General features: G+C 49.3%; 1 protein-coding gene across 1 annotated transcript in view; it reads right to left on the reverse strand.

Moving 5' to 3' along the window:
- Window positions 1–24918, reverse strand: part of esr2a (estrogen receptor 2a) — a 450714-nt gene that overhangs the window by 353868 nt on the left and 71928 nt on the right. The window contains exon 3 of the mRNA XM_086004166.1: window positions 14960–15076. Within this exon, the coding sequence (XP_085860292.1) occupies window positions 14960–15076 (117 nt within the window). The remainder of the gene's footprint in view (window positions 1–14959; window positions 15077–24918) is intronic.

Here is a 24918-nt window from a genome sequence, read left to right on the forward strand (position 1 = left end):
AATCCTAGACACTGTGGGAGGTCAGCTGTGACCTCAGTCATTGAGGGAGGGGTCAGCTGTGACCTCAGTCACTGGGGGAGGGGTCAGGTGTTACCTCAGTCACTGGGGGAGGGGTCAGGTGTGACCATGTCACTGGGGGAGGGGTCAGGTGTGACCATGTCAATTGGGGGAGGGGTCAGGTGTGACCATGTCACTGGGGGAGGGGTCAGGTGTGACCTCAGTCACTGGGGGAGGGGTCAAGTGTGAGCTCAGTCACTGGGGGAGGGGTCAGGTGTGACCTCAGTCACTGGGGGAGGGGTCAGGTGTGAGCTCAGTCACTGGGGGAGGGGTCAGCTGTGACCTCAGTCACTGGGGGAGGGGTCAGGTGTGAGCTCAGTCACTGGGGGAGGGGTCAGCTGTGACCTCAGTCACTGGGGGAGGGGTCAAGTGTGACCTCAGTCACTGGGGGAGGGGTCAGGTGTGAGCTCAGTCACTGGGGGAGGGGTCAGCTGTGACCTCAGTCACTGGGGGAGGGGTCAGGTGTGAGCTCAGTCACTGAGGGAGGGGTCAGCTGTGAGCTCAGTCACTGGGGGAGGGATCAGGTGTGAGCTCAGTCACTGGGGGAGGGGTCAGGTGTGAGCTCAGTCACTGAGGGAGGGGTCAGCTGTGACCTCAGTCACTGGGGGAGGGGTCAGGTGTGAGCTCAGTCACTGGGGGAGGTTGTGGGTTTAAGCCCCACTCCAGAGTCTTGAGCTCATAATCTAGGCTAACACTCCGGGTGCTGCACTGTCGGAGGTGCCGTCTTTCAGAGGAGACGTTAAACCGAGGCCCTGTCAAGTGCACGTAAAAGATCCCACGGCACTATTTGTAAGTAGAGCAGGGGAGTTCTCCCCGGTGTCCAGGCCAATATTTATCCCTCAATCAACATCACTAAAAACAGATTATCTGGTCATTATCACATTGCTGTTTGTGGGAGCTTGCTGTGCGGAATATGGCTGCCTCGTTTCCCACATTACAACAGTGACTACACTTCAAAAAGTACTTCATTGACTGTAAAGTGCTTTGGGACATCCTGAGATTGTGAAAGACGCGGGAGAAATGCAAGTCTCTCTTTTTATAAGGAGATATTAGGACAGGCCATCAGCGAACAACAAACTGCGCACCCAGACAGAGCTTTTATCATCGCGGGGGACTTCAATCACATAAACCTAAAAACTGTACTACCAAAATTCCACCAGAATGTTTCCTGCCCCACAAGAGGGGAGAACACACTGGATCAAGTCTACACGAGCATTGTAGACGCTTATAAGGCCATTCCCTGCCCCCACCTTGGGAAGTCTGACCACCTCTCCCTGTTTCTAGCCCCGGCATACAAACCGCTCATCAAAAGAGGGCGAACATCAGTGAGAGCAGTGAAAGTATGGCCAGAGGGGGCAGTATCGGAGCTTCAGGATTGCTTCGAACGCACTGATTGGGGCATGTTTGCCCATAACGACATCGAGGAATACGCATCCACAGTGCTATTCTACATTAACAGCTGCGTCGAGGTCGTCACGACCCATAAAAATATCAGGACATACCCCAACCAGAAACCCTGGATAAACGGAGAGGTCTGCTCACTGTTGAAAGCACGCGACGCAGCATTTAAATCTGGCGACGCGGCGGCTTACAGTGCAGCTAGGACTAACCTAAAAAAGGGGATCAGGACTGCCAAAAGGAAACAGACACTGCGGATAGAGGATAACTTCCGCAACAACTCAGACCCCCGGCGCATGTGGCAAGGCATCCAGTCCATCACTGACTACAAGGGCAAAAACACCAGCCCCCCCGGTTAGCGATGCCTCCCTTCCGGAGGAGCTTAACAACTTCTACGCTCGCTTCGACAGGGACAACAGGGAGCCGGCTACCAAAGCCTTGCCACCCCCGGAAGACCAGGTGCTCACTCTGTCGACCTCCGACGTAAGGGGTGTTCTACGCGGAGTGAACACACGAAAGGCTGCTGGACCGGATAGCATCCCTGGACGGGTACTCAAAGAATGTGCTGATCAGCTGGCTGATGTCTTCACCGCCATCTTCAATCTGTCACTGGCCCAGGCAGTAGTCCCTACATGCTTCAAGACCGCTACCATTATTCCTGTGCCAAAACAAACGGCTGTGACGTGCCTGAACGACTATCGGCCTGTCGCACTCACACCCATCATAATGAAGTGTTTCGAGAGACTGGTCCTGGCTCACATCAAAGCCAGTGTTCCCGCCTCTCTTGACCAACACCAGTTTGCCTATCGTGCAAACAGATCAACGGAGGATGCAATCACAACTGCTCTACACTCGGCACTGAATCACTTAGATGGTAAGGAGACCTACATCAGAATGCTGTTCATAGACTACAGCTCAGCATTCAACACTATCGTCCCCAACAAGCTGGCCACCAAACTCCAAACTCTTGGCCTGAACACTTCCCTCTGCAACTGGACCCTGGACTTCCTAACAAACAGACCCCAGTCTGTGAAATTAGGTAACCACACCTCCCCCCCCCGCTGACCCTGAACACGGGGGCCCCACAAGGATGTGTGCTGAGCCCCCTCCTCTACTCCCTCTTCACCCACGACTGTGTGGCTGTTCATGGTTCCAACACCATCATCAAGTTTGCAGATGACACCACGGTAGTAGGCCAGATCACCAACAACGAGGAGTCAGCCTACAGGGAGGAGGTCCAGCATCTCGTGAAGTGGTGCGCCGATAATAACCTGGCCCTTAACATCAAGAAAACCAAAGAAATCATTGTGGACTTCAGGAAGTCTAAAGGCGGAAGTCACACCCCCATCCACATCAATGGGGCTGTGGTGGAAAGGGTGGACAGCTTTAAGTTCCTCGGAGTCCACATCACGGAAGACCTCTCCTGGTCCCTCAATACCTCCTCTCTGGTGAAGAAGGCCCAGCAGCGCCTATATTTCCTAAGGAGGCTGAAGGGATGTAACCTGTCACCCCGATCCTCTCTAACTTTTACCGCTGCACAATAGAGAGCATCCTGACAAACTGTATCACAGTATGGTATGGCAGCTGTAGCTACTATGACCGGAAAGCCCTGCAGCGGGTAGTCAAAACTGCCCAACGCATTACCGGCACCCGGCTACCGACCATAGAGCACATATACCAGAAACGCTGTCTACGGAGGTCACGGTCCATCATCAAAGACCCTACCCACCCCAGCCACAGTCTGTTCACCCTCCTGCCATCTGGGAGACGCTACAGATGCATTCGCACCCGTATGACCAGATTTAGGAACAGCTTCTTTCCCAGGGCTGTCATCCTACTGAACTCCACAAATAAACTCTAAAGCCTGCACATCTGCCAATGCACTTTATTATGGTTATGTTTATGTTAATGTATTACAAGCCAAATGAATGTTGAATGTTTAAATGTCTTAATCTAAATGTACACTCTCGGGAGCCACAAGCCTACATTTCGTTGTACTGCACTTGTGCACTAACAATGACAATAAAAGTTGATTTGATTTGATTTTGAGAAGACCAAAAACTTGGTCAAAGAGTTAGGTTTCAAGGGGCATCTTAAAGGAGGAGAGAGAGGCGGAGAGGTGGAGAGGTTTAAGGAGGGAATTCCAGAGCTTAGGGCTGAGGCAGCTGAAAGCACGGCCGCCAATGTTGCAGCGAGGGATGTGCAAGAGGCCAGAATTGGAGGAGCACAGAGACCTGAGGGTTGTAGGGCTGGAGGAGGTTACAGAGATAGGGAGGGGCGAGGCCACGGTGCGGGACACAGCACCATCATCGTTCAACCCACCTGCCAACAGAGCCTGTTAAACAAGGCAGTCAGCAATGAACCATCCATCTCCAGAAGATTTTCTATAAACTTCAACATGCAACAAGGACAGTAGATGGGACATAGGCAACAGATAAGTGGAGGGAGCTTTACTTTGTACCTAACCCATACTGTCCCTGCCCTGGGAATTGTAGAATCACAGAAATTTACGGCACAGAAGGAGGCCATTCAGCCCATCATGTCCGTGCCGGCCAACAAAGAGCTATCCAGCCAAATCCCACTGTCCAGCTCTTGGTCCGTAGCACTGTAGGTTACAGCACTTCAAGTGCATATCCAAGTACTTTTTAAATGTGATGAGGGTTTCTGCCTCTACCACCCTTTCAGGCAGTGAGTTCCAGACCCCCACCACCCTCTGGGTGAAACAAAATTCTCAACTTCCCTCTAATCCTTCAACCAATTACTTCTATGCGCCCCGGTTATTGACCTCTCCGCTAAGGGAAATAGGTCCTTCCTATCCACTCTATCTGAGCCCCTCATCATTTTATACACCTCAATCAAATCTCCGCTCAGCCTCCTCTGTTCCAAAGAAAACAACCCCAGCCTATCCAATCTTTCCTCATAGCTAAAATTCCCCAGCCCAGGCAACAGCCTCGTAAATCTCCTCTGCACCCACTCTAGTGCAATCACATCCTTCCTGTAGTGTGGTGACCAGAACTGTACGCAGTACTCGAGCTGTGGCCTAACTATTGTTTTATACAGTTCAAGCTTAACCCCCCTGCTCTTATATTCTGTGACTCGGCTAATAAAGGCAAGTATTCCGTATGCCTTCTTAACCACCTTATCTACCTGTCCTACCTTCAGGGATCTGTGGACATGTACTCCAAGGTCCTGCTGATCTTCTGCACTTCTCAGTGTCCTACCATTTATAGTGTATTCCATTGCCTTGTTAGCCCTCCCCAAATGCATTACCTCACACTTCTCCAGGTTGAATTCCATTTGCCACTGTTCTGCCCACCTGACCAGTCCATTGATATCTTCCTGCAGTCTACAGCTTTCTGCCTCACTATCAACCTCACAACCATCTGCAAGCTCCTTAATGATGCCCCCTACATTGAAGTCTAAATCATTGATATATACCACAAAAAGCAAAGGACCCAGTACTGAGCCCTGTGGAACCCCACTGGAAACAGCCTTCCAGTCACAAAAACACCCTTCGACCATTACCCTCTGCTTCCTGCCTCTGAGCCAATTTTGGATCCAACTTGCCACTTTCCCTTGGATCCCATGGGCTTTTACTTTTTTGACCAGTCTGCCATGTGGGACCTTGTCAAAGGCCTTGCTAAAATCCATGTAGACTACACCAAACACACTACCCTCATCAACCCTCCTTGTTACCTCCTCAAAAAATTCAATCAAGTTAGTCAGACGCAACCTTCCCTTAACAAATCCATGCTAACTGTCCCTGATTATCCTGTCCTTCAGAATATTTTCCAATAATTTGACCAGCACCGAGGTTAGGCTGACTAGCTTGTAATTACTTGGTCTATTCCTTTCTCCCTTTTTAAACAATGGTACAGCATTAGCAGACCTCCGGCACCAGGCCCGACCTGATGGTCAGAGATTCCACTATTTCCTCCATTGCTTCTCTTAACAGCCTGGGATACATTTAATCCGAGATTTACACTGTATCTAACCGGTGCTGTACCTGCCCTGGGAGTGTTTGATGGGACAGTGTAGAGGGAGCTTTACTCTGTATCTAACCCGTGCTGTACCTGCCCTGGGAGTGTTTGATGGGACAGTGTAGAGGGAGCTTTACTCTGTATCTAACCCGTGCTGTACCTGCCCTGGGAGTGTTTGATGGAACAGTGTAGAGGGAGCTTTACTCTGTATCTAAGCGGTGCTGTACCTGCCCTGGGAGTGTTTGATGGGACAGTGTAGAGGGAGGTTTACTCTGTATCTAACCCGTGCTGTACCTGGCCTGGGCTTGTTTCATGGGACAGTGTAGAGGGAGGTTTACTCTGTATCTAACCCGTGCTGTACCTGCCCTGAGAGTGTTTGATGGGACAGTGTAGAGGGAGCTTTACTCTGTATCTAACCCGTGCTGTACCTGCCCTGGGAGTGTCTGATGGGGCAGTGTAGAGGGAGCTTTACTCTGCATCTAACCCGTGCTGTACCTGCCCTGGGAGTGTCTGATGGGACAGTGTAGAGGGAGCTTTACTCTGTATCTAACCCGTGCTGCACCTGCCCTGGGAGTGTCTGATGGGACAGTGTAGAGGGAGCTTTACTCTGTATCTAATCCATGCTGTACCTGCCCTGGGAGTGTTTGATGGGACAGTGTAGAGGGAGCATTACTCTGTATCTAATCCATGCTGTAGCTGCCCTGGGAGTGTTTGATGGGACAGTGCAGAGGGAGCTTTACTCTGTATCTAATCCATGCTGTACCTGCCCTGGGTGTGTTTGATGGGACAGTGTAGAGGGAGCTTTACTCTGTATCTAACCCATGCTGTACCTGCCCTGGGAGTGTTTGATGGGAAAGTGTAGAGGGAGCTTTACTCTGTATCTAACCCCGTGCTGTACCTGCCCCGAGAGTGTTTGATGGGACAGTGTAGAGGGAGCTTTACTCTGTATCTAACCCATGCTGTACCTGCCCTGGGAGTGTTTGATGGGACAGTGCAGAGGGGGCTTTACTCTGTATCTAACCCGTGCTGTACCTGCCCTGGGAGTGTTTGATGGGACAGTGTAGAGGGAGCTTTACTCTGTATCTAACCCATGCTGTCCCTGCCCTGGAGTGCTGGATGGGAAAGTGTAGAGTGAGCTTTACTCTGTATCTAACCCGTGCTGTACCTGCCCTGGGAGTGTTGGATGGGAAAGTGTAGAGGGAGCTTTACTCTGTATCTAACCCCGTGCTGTACCTGCCGTGGGAGTGTTTGATAGGACAGTGCAGAGGGAGCTTTACTCTGTATCTAACCCGTGCTGTACCTGCCGTGGGAGTGTTTGATAGGACAGTGCAGAGGGAGCTTTACTCTGTATCTAACCCGTGCTGTACCTGCCCTGGGAGTGTTTGCTGGGACAGTGTAGAGGGAGCTTTACTCTGTATCTAACCCGTGCTGTACCTGCCCTGGGAGTGTTTGATGGGACAGTGTAGAGGGAGCTTTACTCTGTATCTAACCCATGCTGTCCCTGCCCTGGGAGTGCTGGATGGGAAAGTGTAGAGTGAGCTTTACTCTGTATCTAACCCGTGCTGTACCTGCCCTGGGAGTGTTGGATGGGAAAGTGTAGAGGGAGCTTTACTCTGTATCTAACCCCGTGCTGTACCTGCCCCGAGAGTGTTTGATGGGACAGTGTAGAGGGAGCTTTACTCTGTATCTAACCCGCGCTGTACCTGCCCTGGGAGTGTTTGATGGGACAGTGTAGCGGGAGATTTACTCTGTATCTAACCCGTGCTGTACCTGCCCTGGGAGTGTTTGATGGGACAGTGTAGAGGGAGCTTTACTCTGTATCTAACCCGTGCTGTACCTGCCCTGGGAGTGTTTGATGCGACAGTGTAGAGGGAGCTTTACTCTGCATCTAACCGGTGCTGCACCTGCCCTGGGATTGTTTGATGGGACAGTGTAGAGGGAGCTTTACTCTGTATCTAACCCGTGCTGTACCTGCCCTGGGAGTGTTTGATGGGACAGTGTAGAGGGAGCTTTACTCTGTATCTAACCCGTGCTGTACCTGCCCTGGGAGTGTATGATGGGACAGTGTAGAGGAGGCTTTACTCTGTATCTAACCGGTGCTGTACCTGCCCTGGGAGTGTTTGATGGGACAGTGTAGAGGGAGCTTTACTCTGTATCTAACCCGTGCTGTACCTGCCCTGGGAGTGTTTGATGGGATAGTGTAGAGGGAGCTTTACTCTGTATCTAAACTGTGCTGTACCTGCCCTGGGAGTGATTGATGGGACAGTGTAGAGGGAGCTTTACTCTGTATCTAACCCGTGCTGTCCCTGCCCTGGGAGTGTTTGATGGGACAGTGTAGAGAGAGCTTTACTCTGTATCTAACCCGTGCTGTACCTGCCCTGGGAGTGTTTGATGGGACAGTGTAGAGGGCGCTTTACTCTGTATCTAACCCGTGCTGTACCTGCCCTGGGAGTGTTTGATGGGACAGTGTAGAGGGAGCTTTACTCTGTATCTAACCTGTGCTGTACCTGCCCTGGGAGTGTTTGATGGGACAGTGTAGAGGGAGCTTTACTCTGTATCTAACCTGTGCTGTACCTGCCCTGGGAGTGTTTGATGGGATAATGTAGAGGGAGCTTTACTCTGTATCTAAACCGTGCTGTACCTGCCCTGGGAGTGATTGATGGGACAGTGTAGAGGGAGCTTTACTCTGTATCTAACCCATGCTGTCCCTGCCCTGGGAGTGTTTGATGGGACAGTGTAGAGGGAGCTTTACTCTGTATCTAACCCGTGCTGTACCTGCCCTGGGTGTGTTTGATGGGACAGTGTAGAGGGAGCTGTACTCTGTATCTAACCCGTGCTGTACCTGCCCTGGGAGTGTTTGATGGGACAGTGTAGAGGGAGCTTTACTCTGTATCTAACCTGTGCTGTACCTGCCCTGGGAGTGTTTGATGGGACAGTGTAGAGGGAGCTTTACTCTGTATCTAACCCGTGCTGTACCTGCCTTGGGAGTGTTTGATGGGACAGTGTAGAGGGAGCTTTACTCTGTATCTAACCTGTGCTGTACCTGCCCTGGGAGTGTTTGATGGGACAGTGTAGAGAGAGCTTTACTCTGTATCTAACCTGTGCTGTACTTGTCCTGTACCATCAGGGCGAGATGGTTTTCAGCATGAATTGTGCAGTGTAGTGCGTCTGTCGATGTGTCTGGCCGCTAATTGAGACTCAAGCTGCCTTTTGTGCATCTCCCGGGATGTGGAGCTGAGCAGATGCTTACAAATGGAGTATAACATCTGTTAAAATAACTTTCTCCAACCAAAGGACATGTTCGGTGACTGGTATTTATGTAGTGCCTCGCACATAGTAAAACGTTCCAAGGCGCTGCACAGGAGCGATTGTCAAACACAATTTAACACCGAGCCACATAAGGCGATATTAGGACAGGTGGGTTATAAGAAGTGTCTTAAAGGAGGGGAGAGAGGTCGGGAGGTTCAGGGAATTCCAGAGCTTCTGTTTTAAAATGATGCTGTAGTTGGAAGGGAACCTCTGAGGGAGGCGAGAGGGATACAGTCCTGAGCTTCAGAGCAAAGAAAAAAAGGCTTGCATTTCTATAGCGCCTTTCATGACCACCAGATGTCTCAAAGTGCTTCACAGCCAATGAAGTACTTTTGCAGTGTAGTCACTGTTGTAATGCAGGAAAGGCGGTAGCCAATAATAAGAACATAATAAGAAATAGGAGCAGGAGTAGGCCATACGGCCCCTCGGGCCTGCTCCGCCATTCAATAGGATCATGGCTGATCCGAACCTAGACTCACGTCCACTTCCCTGCCCTCGCCCCGTAACCCCTTATTCCCTTATCAGCTAGGAAACTGTCTATCTCCGTTTTAAATTTATTTAATCTCGCAGCTTCCACAGCTCTCTGAGGTAGCAAATTCCATAGATTTACTACCCTCTGAGTGAAGAAGTTTCTCCTCATCTCAGTTTTGAAAGGGCAGCCCCTTATTCTAAGATTATGCCCCCTAGTTCTAGTCTCACCCATCAGTGGAAACATCCTCACCATATCTGTTGTGTATGTACCTTTAAGAGAATAACTGGTCTCAGACTGCAGTACCGGCAGTGACCACCCCTGTATAAAAGGCGCTAGAGAGCCTCTGTTTGTTAGTTTCGCTATTGACTTCCACCAGTAAAGACTTGTTTGTTTTCACTCCTGCTGGTCCGTGTCTCAATCATTCACGGACTTAACAACTTCCACCCGATCAAGCCCCCTCACAATCTTATATGTTTCGATAAGATCGCCTCTCATTCTTCTGAATTCCAATGAGTAGAGGCCCAACCTACTAATCCTTTCCTCATACGTCAAGCCCCTCATCTCCGGAATCAACCAAGTGAACCTTCTCTGAACTGCCTCGAGAGCAAGTATATCTTTTCTTAAATATGGAAACCAAAACTGTTACGTCCGTGTACAATAAGATACAGACTGCAGCAGAAACGGTACAACAGGTGTTTACTCAACGTGGCTCACAGTTGAACTGACTGTACAGATTACTACTCAGTGCTATATACAGGTGTGGTCACTGCCGGTACTACAGTATACATGAGCTGTAAAAAGTAGTCCCCCCCTTAAAGGTATATACATTACAAAAACTGTACGCAGTATTCCAGGTGTGGCCTCACCAGTACCCTGTATAACTGCAGCAAGACTTCCCTGCTTTCATACTCCATCCCCCTTGCAATAAAAGCCAAGATTCCATTGGCCTTCCTGATCACCTGCTGTACCTGCATACTAACCTTCTGTGTTTCATGCACCAGGACCCCCAGATCCCTTTGTACTGTAGCACTTTGCAGTTTCTCTCCATTTAGATAATAACTTGCTCTTTGATTTTTTCTGCCAAAGTGCATAACCTGCCAAATTTTTGCCCACTCACTTAGCCTGTCTATGTCCTTTTGCAGGTTTTTTATGTCCTCCTCACTCACTGCTTTCCCTCCCATCTTTGTATCGTCGGAAAACTTGGATACGTTGCACTCGGTCCCTTCCTCCAAATCGTTAATATAAATTGTAATGGGTTGGGGTCCCAGCACTGACCCCTGTGGAACACCACTAGTTACTGATTGCCAACCCGAGAATGAACCATTTATCCCAACTCTCCGTTTTCTGTTAGATAGCCAATCTTCCACCCATGCCAGTATATTGCCCCCAATCCCGTGATTTTTTATCTTGTGCAGTAATCTTTTGTGTGGCACCTTGTCAAATGTCTTTTGGAAGTCCAAATACACCACATCCACTGGTTGCCCTTTATCCACCCTGTTTGTTATGTCCTCAAAGAATTCGAGCAAATTTGTCAACATGACTTCCCCTTCGTAAAACCATGCTGACTCTATCCGATTAAATTATGCTTATCCAAATGTCCTGTTACTGCTTCCTTAATAATGGACTCCAACATTTTACCAACCACAGATGTTAGGCTAACTGGTCTATAGTTTCCAGCCTTTTGTCTACCTCCCTTTTTAAATAAGGGTGTTACATTAGCAGTTTTCCAATCTGCTGGGACCTTTCCTGAATCCAGGGAGTTTTGGAAAATTACCACCAATGCATCCACAATCCCTACCGCTACTTCTCTCAAGACCCTAGGATGTAAGCCATCAGGTCCAGGGGATTTATCTGCCTTTAGTCCCATTATCTTAATGAGTACCACCTCCTTAGTGATTTTAATCGTGTTTACCTTCTCCCCCCTATAGCCCCCTGTTTGTCCAGTGTTGAGATATTTTTAGTGTCCTCTACTGTAAAGACTGATACAAAATATTTGTTCAGTGTGCACAATGCCAATTTGTGCACAGCAAGCTCCCACGAATAGCAACGTGATAATGACCAGGTAATCTGGATGTTGGTTGAGAGGAAAATTCAGTGGAACGTTTATAGAGGAAAACATAGAGACCAGAAAGGTTGGAATGAGAGAGTGCGACAGGAAGAGAGAGAGATCATTTTAATTTTCAGTGCTGGTGAAAAACTGGTGGTCGTGGCTCAGCCGCTCGTAATACACTCCGCCCAATCTCCCTTTCCATGGCACATTCCTCCCAGAGAGAGAGAGAGACACAGAAAGGAAAGAGAGGAGAGAGAGACAGAGAGATAGCTAGAGGGAGAGAGAGAGAAAAAGAGACAGAGAGAGGAAAGAGAGAGGGAGAGAGAGAGAGAGAGACAACGAGATAAAGAGAGACACAGAGAGGAAAGAGAGGTGAGAGAGAGAGACAGAGAGATAGATAGAGGGAGAGAGAGAGAAAAAGAGACAGAGAGAGGAAAGAGAAAGAGAGCTAACTTTTGTGGGGTTGCAGTCCATCGGCGCTGTCTCCTCACGGGTGGAAGCCAGGGGTCAGAGGGCGGCTGGACTGAGGGGGCACTTCCCCCTCCTCACCGAATACCCAAACATTACCCAGCAGGATTGGCAGCTCCGTGAGCAGGAGCAGGGACTCCGTACAGCTGCACAGAGAGTAACCGCTTGCCCCTGACCATATCCTCCTCGCCAATCTGGGTGGAGGAAGATCCCACCATTGCCCCTCCCTGCTGAGGTCAGAGAGTTTGTCACAAGGCGGAGATGGAACCTATCGGTGTCTGTGTCCAGTCTGCTGTGCACGGAGTGAGTGAGGGACTGACTCAATGAGCCATCCTGGCTCCAGGGACCTTGTCAAGTGCTGATTCATTACTGGAATTTTGGGATTTGTCCTGTAATGCCTGCTGAGGATAAAAGGCAATTTAAATTCCACACTGCCAAACCCTTGTTGAGCTGTGTGTTAAAGTGTGCTTCGTCTCACTGGCAGAGGATCCATGCACTCTGACTAAGGCTAGTGCTCCACGGCACAGTCAGAACATATTTCAAACAGCACAGGAACGATTAATGCTCTCCGGCTGCACAGTCCAGCCCTTCCAAACTGACAACAGAAATATGTTAAACACTTGACAGACACAGTGATGTGGTACACTCGCACAGTGAGTGACCCTTACCCTGAATAAACAGTGACTCTGTACAGTTACACAGTGAGTGACCCTTACCCTGAATAAACAGTGACTCTGTACAGTTACAGTGAGTGACCCTTACCCTGAATAAATAGTGACTCTGTACAGTTACAGTGAGCGACCCTTACCCTGAATAAACAGTGACTCTGTACAGTTACACAGTGGGTGACCCTTACCCTGAATAAACAGTGACTCTGTACAGTTACACAGTGAGTGACCCTTACCCTGAATAAACAGTGACTCTGTACAGTTACACAGTGAGTGACCCTTACCCTGAATAAACAGTGGTTCTGTACAGTTACACAGTGAGCGATCCTTATCCTGAATAAACAGTGACTCTACAGTTACAGTGAGCGATCCTTATCCTGAATAAACAGTGACTCTGTACAGTTACACAGTGAGTGACCCTTACCCTGAATAAACAGTGGTTCTGTACAGTTACACAGTGAGTGACCCTTACCCTGAATAAACAGTGGTTCTGTACAGTTACACAGTGAGCGATCCTTATCCTGAATAAACAGTGACTCTGCACAGTTACACAATGAGTGACCCTTACCCTGAATAAACAGTGACTCTGTACAGTTACAGTGAGTGACCCTTACCCTGAATAAACAGTGACTCTGTACAGTTACAGTGAGTGATCCTTATCCTGAATAAACAGTGACTCTGTACAGTTACACAGTGAGTGACCCTTACCCTGAATAAACAGTGGTTCTGTACAGTTACAGTGAGTGACCCTTACCCTGAATAAACAGTGACTCTGTACAGTTACAGTGAGTGACCCTTACCCTGAATAAACAGTGACTCTGTACAGTTACACAGTGAGTGACCCTTACCCTGAATAAACAGTGACTCTGTACAGTTACAGTGAGTGACCCTTACCCTGAATAAACAGTGACTCTGTACAGTTACAGTGAGTGACCCTTACCCTGAATAAACAGTGACTCTGTACAGTTACACAGTGAGCGACCCTTACCCTGAATAAACAGTGACTGTGTCCAGTTACAGTGAGTGACCCTTACCCTGAATAAACAGTGACTCTGTACAGTTACACAGTGGGTGACCCTTACCCTGAATAAAAAGTGACTCTGTACAGTTACAGTGAGCGACCCTTACCCTGAATAAACAGTGACTCTGTACAGTTACACAGTGAGTGACCCTTACCCTGAATAAACAGTGAGTCTGTACAGTTACACAGTGAGTGACCCTTACCCTGAATAAACAGTGACTCTGTACAGTTACACAGTGAGTGACCCTTACCCTGAATAAACAGTGACTCTCTACAGTTACACAGTGAGTGACCCTTACCCTGAATAAACAGTGACTCTGTACAGTTACACAGTGAGTGACCCTTACCCTGAATAAACAGTGACTCTGTACAGTTACAGTGAGTGACCCTTACCCTGAATAAACAGTGACTCTGTACAGTTAGTGAGTGACCCTTACCCTGAATAAACAGTGACTCTCTACAGTTACACAGTGAGTGACCCTTACCCTGAATAAACAGTGACTCTGTACAGTTACACAGTGAGTGACCCTTGCCCTGCTGAATTAATTTATTTCTTGAATACAATGCCTCCCCTTCCTACTGTCATGCATTGTTTTATTTGTTTTCTGTTATCATTTCTCTGGGCCTGAATATCATGGAGTCTTGCTGATCTTCCGCCGTCACTTGAAGAGGAGACGGGCAGGCGCAGGGAGGAACAGCATAAGCAGCCATTTTATAACTGTTCACCCCGATTCTCTGGAGCTTGCCCGATCTCGGTCTGGAGAACCACTGCGGGATCCCCAGCGCCCGGTGTCCACGTTTAAAACGGGAGAGTCTGCTTGCGACTGACTCCGATTGTCCCGTTATCGTTGGCTCGCGCTGTGCAGTGACACAGCACGTTTCATAGGATTACACAGAATGTACGGCACAGAAACGGGCCATTCGGCCCAACCAGTCTGTGCTGACGTTCATACTCCACACGAATCTCCTCCCATTCCATCTGCCTCATCTCAGCCCTTCAGCATATCTTTCTAGTCCCTTTTCTCTCATGTACTCATCTAGTTTCCTTTTGAAAGCATCTATAATACTTGCCTGAACCACTCCCTGTGGTAGCGAGCTCCACATTCTCACCACTCTCTGGGTAAAGACATTTCTTCTGATTTCCCCATTGGATTTATTAATAACTATCTTGGAATTACGGCCCCCAGTTTTGAATTCTCCCACAAGTGGAAACATTCTCTCCACATCTACCTTGTCCAATCCATTCATAATTATAAAGACCTCGATCAGGTCTCCTCTTTTCTAAAAACAACAAAGCCCCAAACCTGTTTAATCTTTCCCGATAGCTGTAATCTCTCAGTTCCGGTATCCTCCTTGTAAATGTTTTGTTGCACTTTCTCCAGTGCTTCTATGCCCTTTTCCCTTCACCCCCTCACCTCACCCTTCACCCCCCCTCACCCCACCCTAACCCCCCTCAACCCCCCACCTCACCCCTCACTCCCCCAACCCAACCCCCCCCCCCCCCCACTGGCGTTGGTAAATGTTTGATGGACTCACCGGATTTCATCATCCCAACTTCATAGCACTTGCGGAGTCGACAGGCCTGGCAGCTTTTCCGCCTGTTCTTGTCGATTGTGCACTGGTTGGTAGCCGGGCAGATGTAAGCGTTGTGTCCTGAAACAATACACCAAGATTAATGAGTGGGCAAAAGAAAAGAGAGAAAGAACTTTCCTTGATGTAGCGCCTTTCACGACCTCAGGACGTCACAAAGCGCTTTTCAGCCAGTGAGGTACTTTTTGAAGTGTAGTCACTGTTGTAATGTAGGAAACGCAGCAGCCAATTTACACACAGCAAGCTCCCACAAACAGCAATGTGATAATGAGCAGATCATCTGTTTTAGTGATGTAAGTTAGAGCAGTAAGGGAGCGTGTGTAAATTGTGAGAGGAAAAGGAACAAGGGAGAGTGTCTAAATTATGGGCGGAACTTGAATACTTGAAGAAGAAAAAATTGCAGGGATATGGGGAGCGAGCGGGGGAGTGGGACTAACAGGATTGCTCTTCGAAAGAGCCAGTACAGACTCGATGGGCCGAATGGCCTCCTTCTGTGCTGTATCATTTTATGATTTTATTACAGGGCATTCACAGTTACATTGCTCCTGGACACTTGTATCTTATTGAGCAATATTACATCTGCATGCACTTCCTGTCTAAAATGCGTAACTTCCTGTTGTCACTTTTTTGTAACACTTCGGTAGCAACCCTTTACTGAGATAAACTCCGATGTCTACATTTAAATCGGGAATGTCCTATGTCAACTGATTCTTGTCACAATGTCATTACAGGCTCTGGCCACTGGGTGGCATTGTATCACCTTTTGCCCAGAAAGGCCTCAAAAAAACTTCCTGAAAATGTTTCCTGAGGCCTAACTAAAACGTCTAATGTTCAAAATAAGCTTTGAAATATTTTTTCTTTTTGTTTCAATTTACCTATTTCTGGCACAGACACGATGGGCCAATTGCCCTCCTTCTGTGCCGTAAGTTGCTACGTAAATTTCTACGATTTCCTAACATCATGATTAAATGTCTCTACACAGATGTATCTCAGTGCCTTTAGCAAAGGTTTTACTTGAAGGGTTTAGCATTTCCCAAAAGCCTAGACTTGTACTTGATATTTTTAACACTGATAGTTAAATTCGTAATGCACAATCTGAGCGTGTGCAAGCCATCTCATTTTCCAGGATACGCCGCTACCAGTCAGTTGGCTGTACTGAAGGAATATATTTCTGTAGCTATTTAAAATAAAAATGTTCTCAGAATATGGGCATCACTGGCAAGGCCGGCATTTATTGCCCATCCCTAGTTGTCTCGAGAAGGTGGTGGTGAGCCGCCTTCTTGAAACGCTGCAGTCCGTGTGGGGGTACCGATCATAGAATGGTGTTCCGCTTTTAAATGAGGTTGACTGCCTTTTAGAAAGAGAGAGGCTGTGCATGAGAGAGAATATGAGAAAAAAATGAGACTGTACTGATTGCAGACCTTTGGTTTTGCATTCTATAAACTTGAGAGTGTATTAAGCTGAGAGAGAGATTGTTTTTCAACATATTTTAATTTAAAAAGCACAAGTTTAATTTTGAAACAGGTAGAAATTTCCAATGATCTCATCTGGGTCTTGTTGATAATTAGAAAATGTAAACATTCTAAATGTTGACACATCTGAGATAAAAAAAGAACAGAATAGAGATAAAGAGGGTAAGATACAGATATATAGGGAGAGTATATCTTTATATAACACACCGTGCGTTACTGGGTATAATACTCCTGTATATATTATAATAATAAATTAAGAACATATAAGAAATAGGAGCAGGAATAGGCCACTTGGCCCCTCGAGCCTGCTCCGCCATTCAATAAGATCATGGCTGATCTTGGGCTCAAAGCCACTTCCCTGCCCGCTCCCCATAATCCATCACTCCCTTACCGTTCAAAAATCTGTCTATCTCCACCTTAAATGTATTTAATGACCCAGCCTCCACAGCTCTCCGGGGCAGAGAATTCCACAGATTTACGACCCTCTGAGAGAAGAAGTTTCTCCTCATCTCAGTTCTAAAAGGGCGACCCTTTATTCTGAGACTGTGCCCCCGAGTTCTAGATTTCCCCACGAGGGGAAACATCCTTTCTGCATCTACCCTGTCGAACCCCCTCAGTATCTTATATGTTTCAATAAGATCACCTCTCATTCTTCTAAACTCCAATGAGTATAGGCCCAGCCTGCTCAACCTATCCTCATAAGACAACCCCTTCATCTCAGGAATCAACCTCGTGAATCTTCTCTGAACTGCCTCCAATGCAAGTATATCCCTCCTTAAATAAGGAGACCAAAACTGTACGCAGTACTCCAGGTGTGGTCTCACCAATACCCTGTACAGTTGTAGCAAGACTTCCCTGCTTTTATACTCCAATCCCCTTTGCAATAAGGGCCAACATGGATGATCAGCCATGATCTCATTGAATGGCGGAGCAGGCTCGAGGGGCCAAATGGCCTACCCCTGCTCCTATCTTCTATGTTTCTGTGTCATTCCATTTGCCTTCCTGATTACTTGCTGTAACTACATGCTAACTTTTTGTGTTTCATGCACAAGGACCCCCAGGTCCCTCTGTACTGCAGCATTTAAATAATAATTTGCTTTTTTATTTTTCTTACCAAAGTGGATAACCTCACACTTTCCCACATTATATTCCATCTGCCAAATGTTTGCCCACTCACTTAGCCTATCTATATCCCTTTGCAGATTCTTTGTGCCCTCTTCACAATTTGCTTTCCCACCTATCTTTGTATCATCAGCAAATTTGGCTACAGTACACTCGGTCCCTTCATCCAAGTCATTAATACAGATTGTAAATAGTTGAGGCCCCAGCACTGATCCCTGTGGCACCCCACTAGTTACCGTTTGCCAACCGGAAAATGACCCATTTATCCCAACTCTTTGTTTTCTGTTAGTTAGCCAATTCTCTATCCATGCTAATATATTACCCCCAATTCCGTGAGCTCTTATCTTGTGTAGTAACCTTTTATGTGGCACCTTATCGAATGCTTTCTGGAAATCTAAATACATCACATCCACTGGTTCCCCTTTATCCACCCTACTCATTACATCCTCAAAGAACTCCAGCAAATTTGTCAAACATGGTTTCCATTTCATAAAACCATGCTGACTCTGCCTGACTGCATTATGATTTTCTAAAGGTCCTGCTATCACTTCCTTAATGATGGATTCCAGCATTTTCCCAATGACAGATGTTAGGGCTAACTGGTCGATAGTTTCCTGCTTTCTGTTTCCCTCCCTTCTTGAATAGGGGCGTTACATTTGCGGTTTTCCAATCCATTGGGACCTCTCCAGAATCCAAGGAATTTTGGTAGATTACGGCGGCACGGTGGCATAGTGGTTAGCACTGTTGCTTCACAGCGCCAGGGGCCCGGGTTCGAATCCGGCCTCGGGTGACTGTCTGTGTGGAGTTTGCACATTCTCCCCGTGTTTGCGTGGGTTTTCTCCGGGTGCTCCGGTTTCCTCCCACAGTCCAAAGATGTGCGGGTTAGGTTGATTGGCTATGATAAATTGACCCTTAGTGTTAGGGGGATTTAATACGTGGGGTTACGGGGATAGGGTGGGATATGTGTTGGTGTAGGGGTTACGGGGATCGGGTGGGATATGTGTCGGTGCAGGCTCGATGGGCCGAAATGGCCTCTATCTGCACTGTGGGGTTTCTGTGATTTCTGTGTGATTACAACCAATGCATCCACTATCTCTGCAGCCACCTCTTAAGACCCTAGGATGCAGGCCATATGGTCATGGGGACTTTTCCACCTTTAGTCCCATTATTTTACCGAGAAATTTTTCTTTAGTGATAGTGGTTGTTTTAAGTTCCTCCCTCCCTATAGCCTCTTGATTATGTACTATTGGGATGGTTTTAGTGTCTTTTACCGTGAAGACCGATACAAAATATTTGTTCAGAGTCTCTGCCATTTCTCTGTTCCCCATTATTAATTCCCCAGTCTCGTCCTCTAAGGGACCAACGTTCCTTTAGCTACTCTCTTCCTTTTTAAATACCTGTATATATTATATAATAACACGCCATGTGTTACTGGGTATAACGCTCCTGCATATATTATATACAATAACACGCCGTGCGTTACTGGGTATAACGCTCCTGTATATATTATATAACATGCCGTGCGTTACTGGGTATAACGCTCCTGTATATATTATATAACACGCCGTGCGTTACTGGGTATAATGCTGCTGTATATATTACTAGCTGGAGTGCCCGGCGGTGCTGAGGGTTTTTTGAGGGGATGTTGTTGTTGGAAGAGAGAGCGAGAGAGACTGGGGGGAGTAGAGAGAGACTGGGGGGGGGAGAGAGAGAGAGAGAGACGGGGGGGAGAGAGAGAGAGAGAGACTGGGGGGGAGAGAGAGACTGGGGGAGAGAGAGAGAGAGAGAGAGAGACTGGGGGAGAAGAGAGAGATGGGGGGGAAGAGAGAGAGAGAGACTGCTGGATTTAGTTTGGGATTAGCGTGCAGAGAGAGGGGGGGAAGGAGCGCCTCAGGCCAGGCCCGATGGACCCCTGTGAAGGAAGGAAGGAAGGAAGAAGGCGAGCTCTCCCTCCCTCTCCCACCCCCTCACTCTTTCCCTCCCTCACCCTCTCTCTCTCCCTCCCCGTCTCTCCCTGCTTTACTCTCTGTCCCTCCCTCCCCTCTCCTCTCCCTCCCTGCCCCTCTCCTCCCCCTCCCTCCCCCTCTCCTCTCCCTACCTCCCCCTCTCCCCTCCTCCCCTCCCTCTCCCCCCCTCCTCTCCCCCTCATCCCTCTTCCCCCTCCCCCTCATCCCTCTTCCCCCTCCTCCCTCTTCCCCCCCTCCCCCCTCTTCCCCCCCTCCCCCTCCTCCCTCTTCCCCCCCTCCCCCTCCTCCCTCTCTCCCCCTCCTCCCTCTTCCCCCTTCCCCCACACCCCCCTCCCTCTTCCCCCCTCCCCTCCCTCTTCCCCCCCTCCTCCCTCTTCCCCCTCCCCTCCTCCCTCTTCCCCCCTCCTCCCTCTTCCCCCCTCCTCCCCCTCCTCCCTCTCTCCCCTCCTCCCTCTTCCCCCACACCCCCTCCCTCTTCCCCCTCCCCCCTCTCCCTCCTCCCTCTTCCCCCTCCCCATCCTCCCTCTTCCCCCTCCCCCTCCTCCCTCTTCCCCCTCCCCCTCTTCCCCCCTCCCCTCCTCCCCCCTCCCTCTTCCCCCTCCCTCTTACCCTCTCCCCTCCCTCTTACCCTCTCCCCTCCCCCCTCTCCCCTGCTCCAATCCCTCTTTGCGCTCCGGGGCCCGGGCCTCGGCACCTGGATGAACGCGTTCCCCTGGACGTTTTTGGTGACCTCGGCCGTCACCCTGATGCTGTTGGCCGAGGCGAAGACGGTGACCTGGTCGGCTTTCCACCCCGTGGCCCGGGCCTCGGCACCTGGATGAACGCGTTCCCCTGGACGCTTTTGGCGGCCTCGGCCGTCACCCCGATGCCATTGGCCGAGGCGAAGACGGTGACGTGGTCACGGAAATGAACGGCCTTGAGCAGGTTCGACAGGTTCCGGGCACGCCGGGAATCCGCTGAACTCGAGGCCCAGGCTTCCCGCGCTGCTAGGCCGCGGCTCCGCGCATCCACTACAATAAAGAGAGATTCCTAAATATTAAAGTTCAGGTTTTTAAGCACCCCATAGCTAAGAAGACAACTGCAGAAAAGAACCTAACGGGGTACACACACAAAGTGGGAAAAATAAACGCACAGAAAGTGGGAAAAATAAACACACAGAAAGTGGGAAAAATAAACACACAGAAAGTGGGAAAAATAAATCAATAGTTAGGAATCAAGATGGCGGCCACTCACCTCAGCTCAGAAGGATTAGGCCCGCCCACACACACAATGAAACGCCCCCCCGTGACGCACCGATTGGTCAACCATCAGGTTAATCCCCTGTACGATTGGTCAACCATCACGTCACTCAATGCTAATGAGCGGAATGTTGCCGTTTTTTGAAACTTTTTTGTATACTGTCGGAACAATTTTTGTCTGACCAAAAAGTAAATATGCCTATGAGAGTCCCCTAATGATAAGCTTTCTTTTGATATAACATGCGTGTAGGTACGTTGTATAACTTTTGAGTGTACAGCCGGACAGACAGACGGAAAGACAGACGGAAAGACAGAAGGAAAGACAGACGGACCGTTTTATATGTATAGATAATAACACCGTGCGTTACTGGGTATAACACTCCTGTATATATTACTAGCTGGGGGGGCCCGGCATTGCCAGGGCTTTTTTGGGCCGTGCTGTTTATGGCCGGGCGCTGCCGCTCCCCCGCTCTGTGTCACTCTTTCCCTCCCTGACCCTCTCTCTCTCCCTCCCCCTCTCTCTCCCTGCTCCTCTCTCTCCCTGCCCCTCTCTCTGTCCCCTCTCTCTCTCCCCCACTCTCCCTGCCCCTGTCTGTCCCCTCTCTCTCTCCCTCCCTCCCTCACTCTCCCTCTCCCTCCCTCTCTCTGTCTCTCCCTGCTTTCCTCTCTGTCCCTCCCTCCCCTCTCCCTCCCTAGCGCCTCAGGCTTTGAAAATTGAGCTCGGCTGCGGTGGCCGTGCGGAGCCTAGCGCTTCAGGCCCGGCCGGGCTCTCGGGCCGAGACGGACCCCAGCTGAGCTCCCGGTGCGGCCGGCCGCGAGTCGCGCGGTTTACGGCCGGCCGCTGCCGCTCCCCTGCCCGCTCTGTGTCTCGGGCCGAGTGGTTGCGAGGCCCGGCCCAAATGACCCCAACTCACCTCCCACTCCCGGAGCCACAATGTGGGGGTTTGTTGCGCTGGTGCTGTCGCTGTGGGGATTTAAAAAATGGCGGCGAAGTTTCGGGAGGCTGCAGGATTAGGCCCGCCCACACACGCAATGAAACGCCCCCGGTGACGCACCAATTGGTGAACCATCAGGTCATTGAAGTGTAGGATTGGTCAACCATCACGTCAGTCAACGTTATCCCCTGTACGATTGGTCAACCATCACGTCACTCAACGCTAATGAGCGGTAGGATTGGTCAACCGAGCGGTTGACCAATCCTACCGCTCATTAGCGTTGAGTGACATGATGGTTGACCAATCCTACAGTTCAGTGACCTGATGGTTGACCAATCGGTGCGTCACGGGGGACATTTCATTCCGTGTGTGGGCGGGACCTAATCCTGCAGCCTCCCGAAACGTAGCCGCCATTTTTTTCACTGCTTTTACTCAACAGCGACAGCACCAGCACAACAAACCCCCACATTGCGGCTCCGGCACAGTATCCCGCTCCCGGCCTGCCGGAGCAGGAGCTGAGTTGGGGTCACTTGGGCCAGGCCTGACAACCGCTCGGCCAGAGACACAGAGCGGGGGAGCGGCAGCGGCCGGCCGTAAACCGCGCGGCCCTCTAAACTGCCATTTTACAAAAAAGCCTTGGCAATGCCATGCCCCCCCAGCTAGTATTATATAATAACACACCGTGCATTAATGGGTATAATGCTCCTGTATCTAAAACCGTATGTCTCTCTGTCTGTCTGTCTGTCTCTCTGTCTTTCTGTCTGTCCGGCTATACAATCAAAAGTTATAGAGCGTACCTACACGTATGTTATATCGAAAGAAACCTTATCGTTAGGGGACTCTCGTAGGCATATTTACTTTTTTGTCAGACAAAAATTGTTTGGACAGTATACAAAAAACGTTCAAAAATCCACTCATTCGCGGTTGACCAATCCTACCTCTCATTAGCGTTGAGTGACGTGCTGCTTGACCACAGTTCACGCACCTGATGGTTGACCAATCAGTGCATCACGGGCGGGTCCTAATCCTCCGGTCTCCCTAAACTTCGCCACCATTTTTTCCATCCCCACAGGGACAGCAGCAGCAAAAGAAACCCCCACATTGTAGCTCCCGATCCCCGCCGGAGCGGCAGGTAAGTTGGACTCACTCGGGCCGTGCCTCGCAACTGCTCGGCCCGACACACACAGTGGTCGGGGGAGTGACAGCGGCCGGCTGTCAGCCGCGCGATCCACAGGGGAGCTCAGCTCGGGTCCGTCTCGGCCCTGAAGCGCTAGGCCCCGCACGGCCAGTATCACAACGGCACCGGGCCTCAGGCGCTAGGCAGGGAGAGGGGAGGGAGGGAGAGGGGAGGGAGGGAGAGGACAGCACAGGGAGAGGGGGAGAGGGAGAGAGAGGGGGGACAGATGGGCAGGGAGACCGCGTGGCCCAAAATTGCCCTGGTAACGCCGGGCACCCTCAGCAAGTATATTATATAATAACACGCCATGCGTTACTGGGTACAACGCTCATGCATATATTATATAACACACTGTGCGTTACTGGGACAAAGCTCCTGTATATACAGAAACATAGAAGATAGGAGCAGGAGTAGGCCATTCGGCCCCTTGAGCCTGCTCCGCCATTCAATGCGACCATGGCTGATCATCCAAACTCAGTACCCTGTCCCTGCTTTCTCCCCATATCCCTTGATCCCCCTTAGCCTTAAGAAATAGATCTAACTCCTTCTTGAATATATTTAATGAATTGGCCTCAACTGTCTTCTGTGGTAGAGAATTCCACAGGTTCACCACTCTCTGGGTGAAGAAATTCCTCCTCATCTCAGTCCTAAATGGCTTACCCCTTATCCTTAGAATGTGACCCCTGGTTCTGGACTCCCCTGCCATCGGGAACAGCCTTCCTGCATCTAGTCTGTCTAGTCCTGTTAGAATTTTATAAGTTTCAATGAGATCCCCTCTCATTCTTCTAAACTCCAGCGATTATAAGCCCAATCGACCCAATCTCTCCTCATACGTCATTCCTGCCATCCCAGGTATCAGTCTGGTGAATCTTCGCTGCATTCCCTCCATGGCAAAAACATCCTTCCTCAGATAAGGCGACCAAAACTGCACACAATACTCAAGGTGTGGTCTCACCAAGGCCCTGTACAACTGCAGCAAGACATCCTTGCTCCTGTACTTGAATCCTCTCGCTACGAAGGCCAGCATACCATTTGCCTTCTTAACTGCCTGCTGCACCTGCATGCTTACCTTCAGCGACTGGTGCACAAGGACACCCAGGTCTTGTTGCACTTCCCCTTTTCCCAATCTATTGCCATTCAGATAATAATCTGCCTTCCTGTTTTTGCCACCAAAGTGGACAACCTCGCATTTATCCACATTATACTGCATCTGCCATGCATCTGCCCAATCGCCCAACCTGTCCAAATTGTACTGGAGTTTCTCTGCATCCTCCTCACAGCACACACGCTCACCCAGCTTTGTGTCGTCTGCAAACTTGGAGATATTACATCTAGTTCCCTCGTCTAGATCATTAATATATATTGTGAATAACAGGGGTCCTAGCACCGATCCCTGTGGTACCCCACTAGTCACTGCCTTCCACTCAGAAAAAGACACGTTTATTCCAACTCTTTGCTTCCTGTCTGCCAACCAGTTCACTATCCAAGTCAGTACCTTACCCCCAATCCTATGTGCTTTAATTTTGCACACTAGTCTCTTATGCAGGACCTTAGCGAAAGCCTTCTGAAAGTCCAAATACACCACATCCACTGGTTCTCCCTTTTCTATTCTACCAGTTACATCCTCAAAAAATTCCAGTAGATTAGTCAAGCATGATTTACCTTTTGTAAATCCATGTTGACTTTGTCCAATCCTGTCACTGTTTTCCAAGTGCTCTGCTATTACATCTTTTATAATGGACTCTAGCATTTTCCCCACTACCGATGTCAGGCTTACCGGTCTATAATTCCCCGTTTTCTCTCGACCACCTTTTTTGAATAGTGGGGTTACATTAGCTACCCTCCAATCCATGGGAACTGTTCCAGAGTCTACAGAATTTCGGAAGATGATCAGCAATGCATCTACTATTTCTAGGGCCACTTCCTTAAGTACCCTAGGATGTAGATTATCAGGCCCTGGGGATTTATCGGCCTTCAATCCTGTCAATTTCCCT

The sequence above is a fragment of the Somniosus microcephalus genome, chromosome 12, assembly GCF_052327205.1.
Source record: "Somniosus microcephalus isolate GS21.2 chromosome 12, FLI_Smic_1.0, whole genome shotgun sequence".
In the NCBI taxonomy this organism is placed as follows: domain Eukaryota; kingdom Metazoa; phylum Chordata; class Chondrichthyes; order Squaliformes; family Somniosidae; genus Somniosus; species Somniosus microcephalus.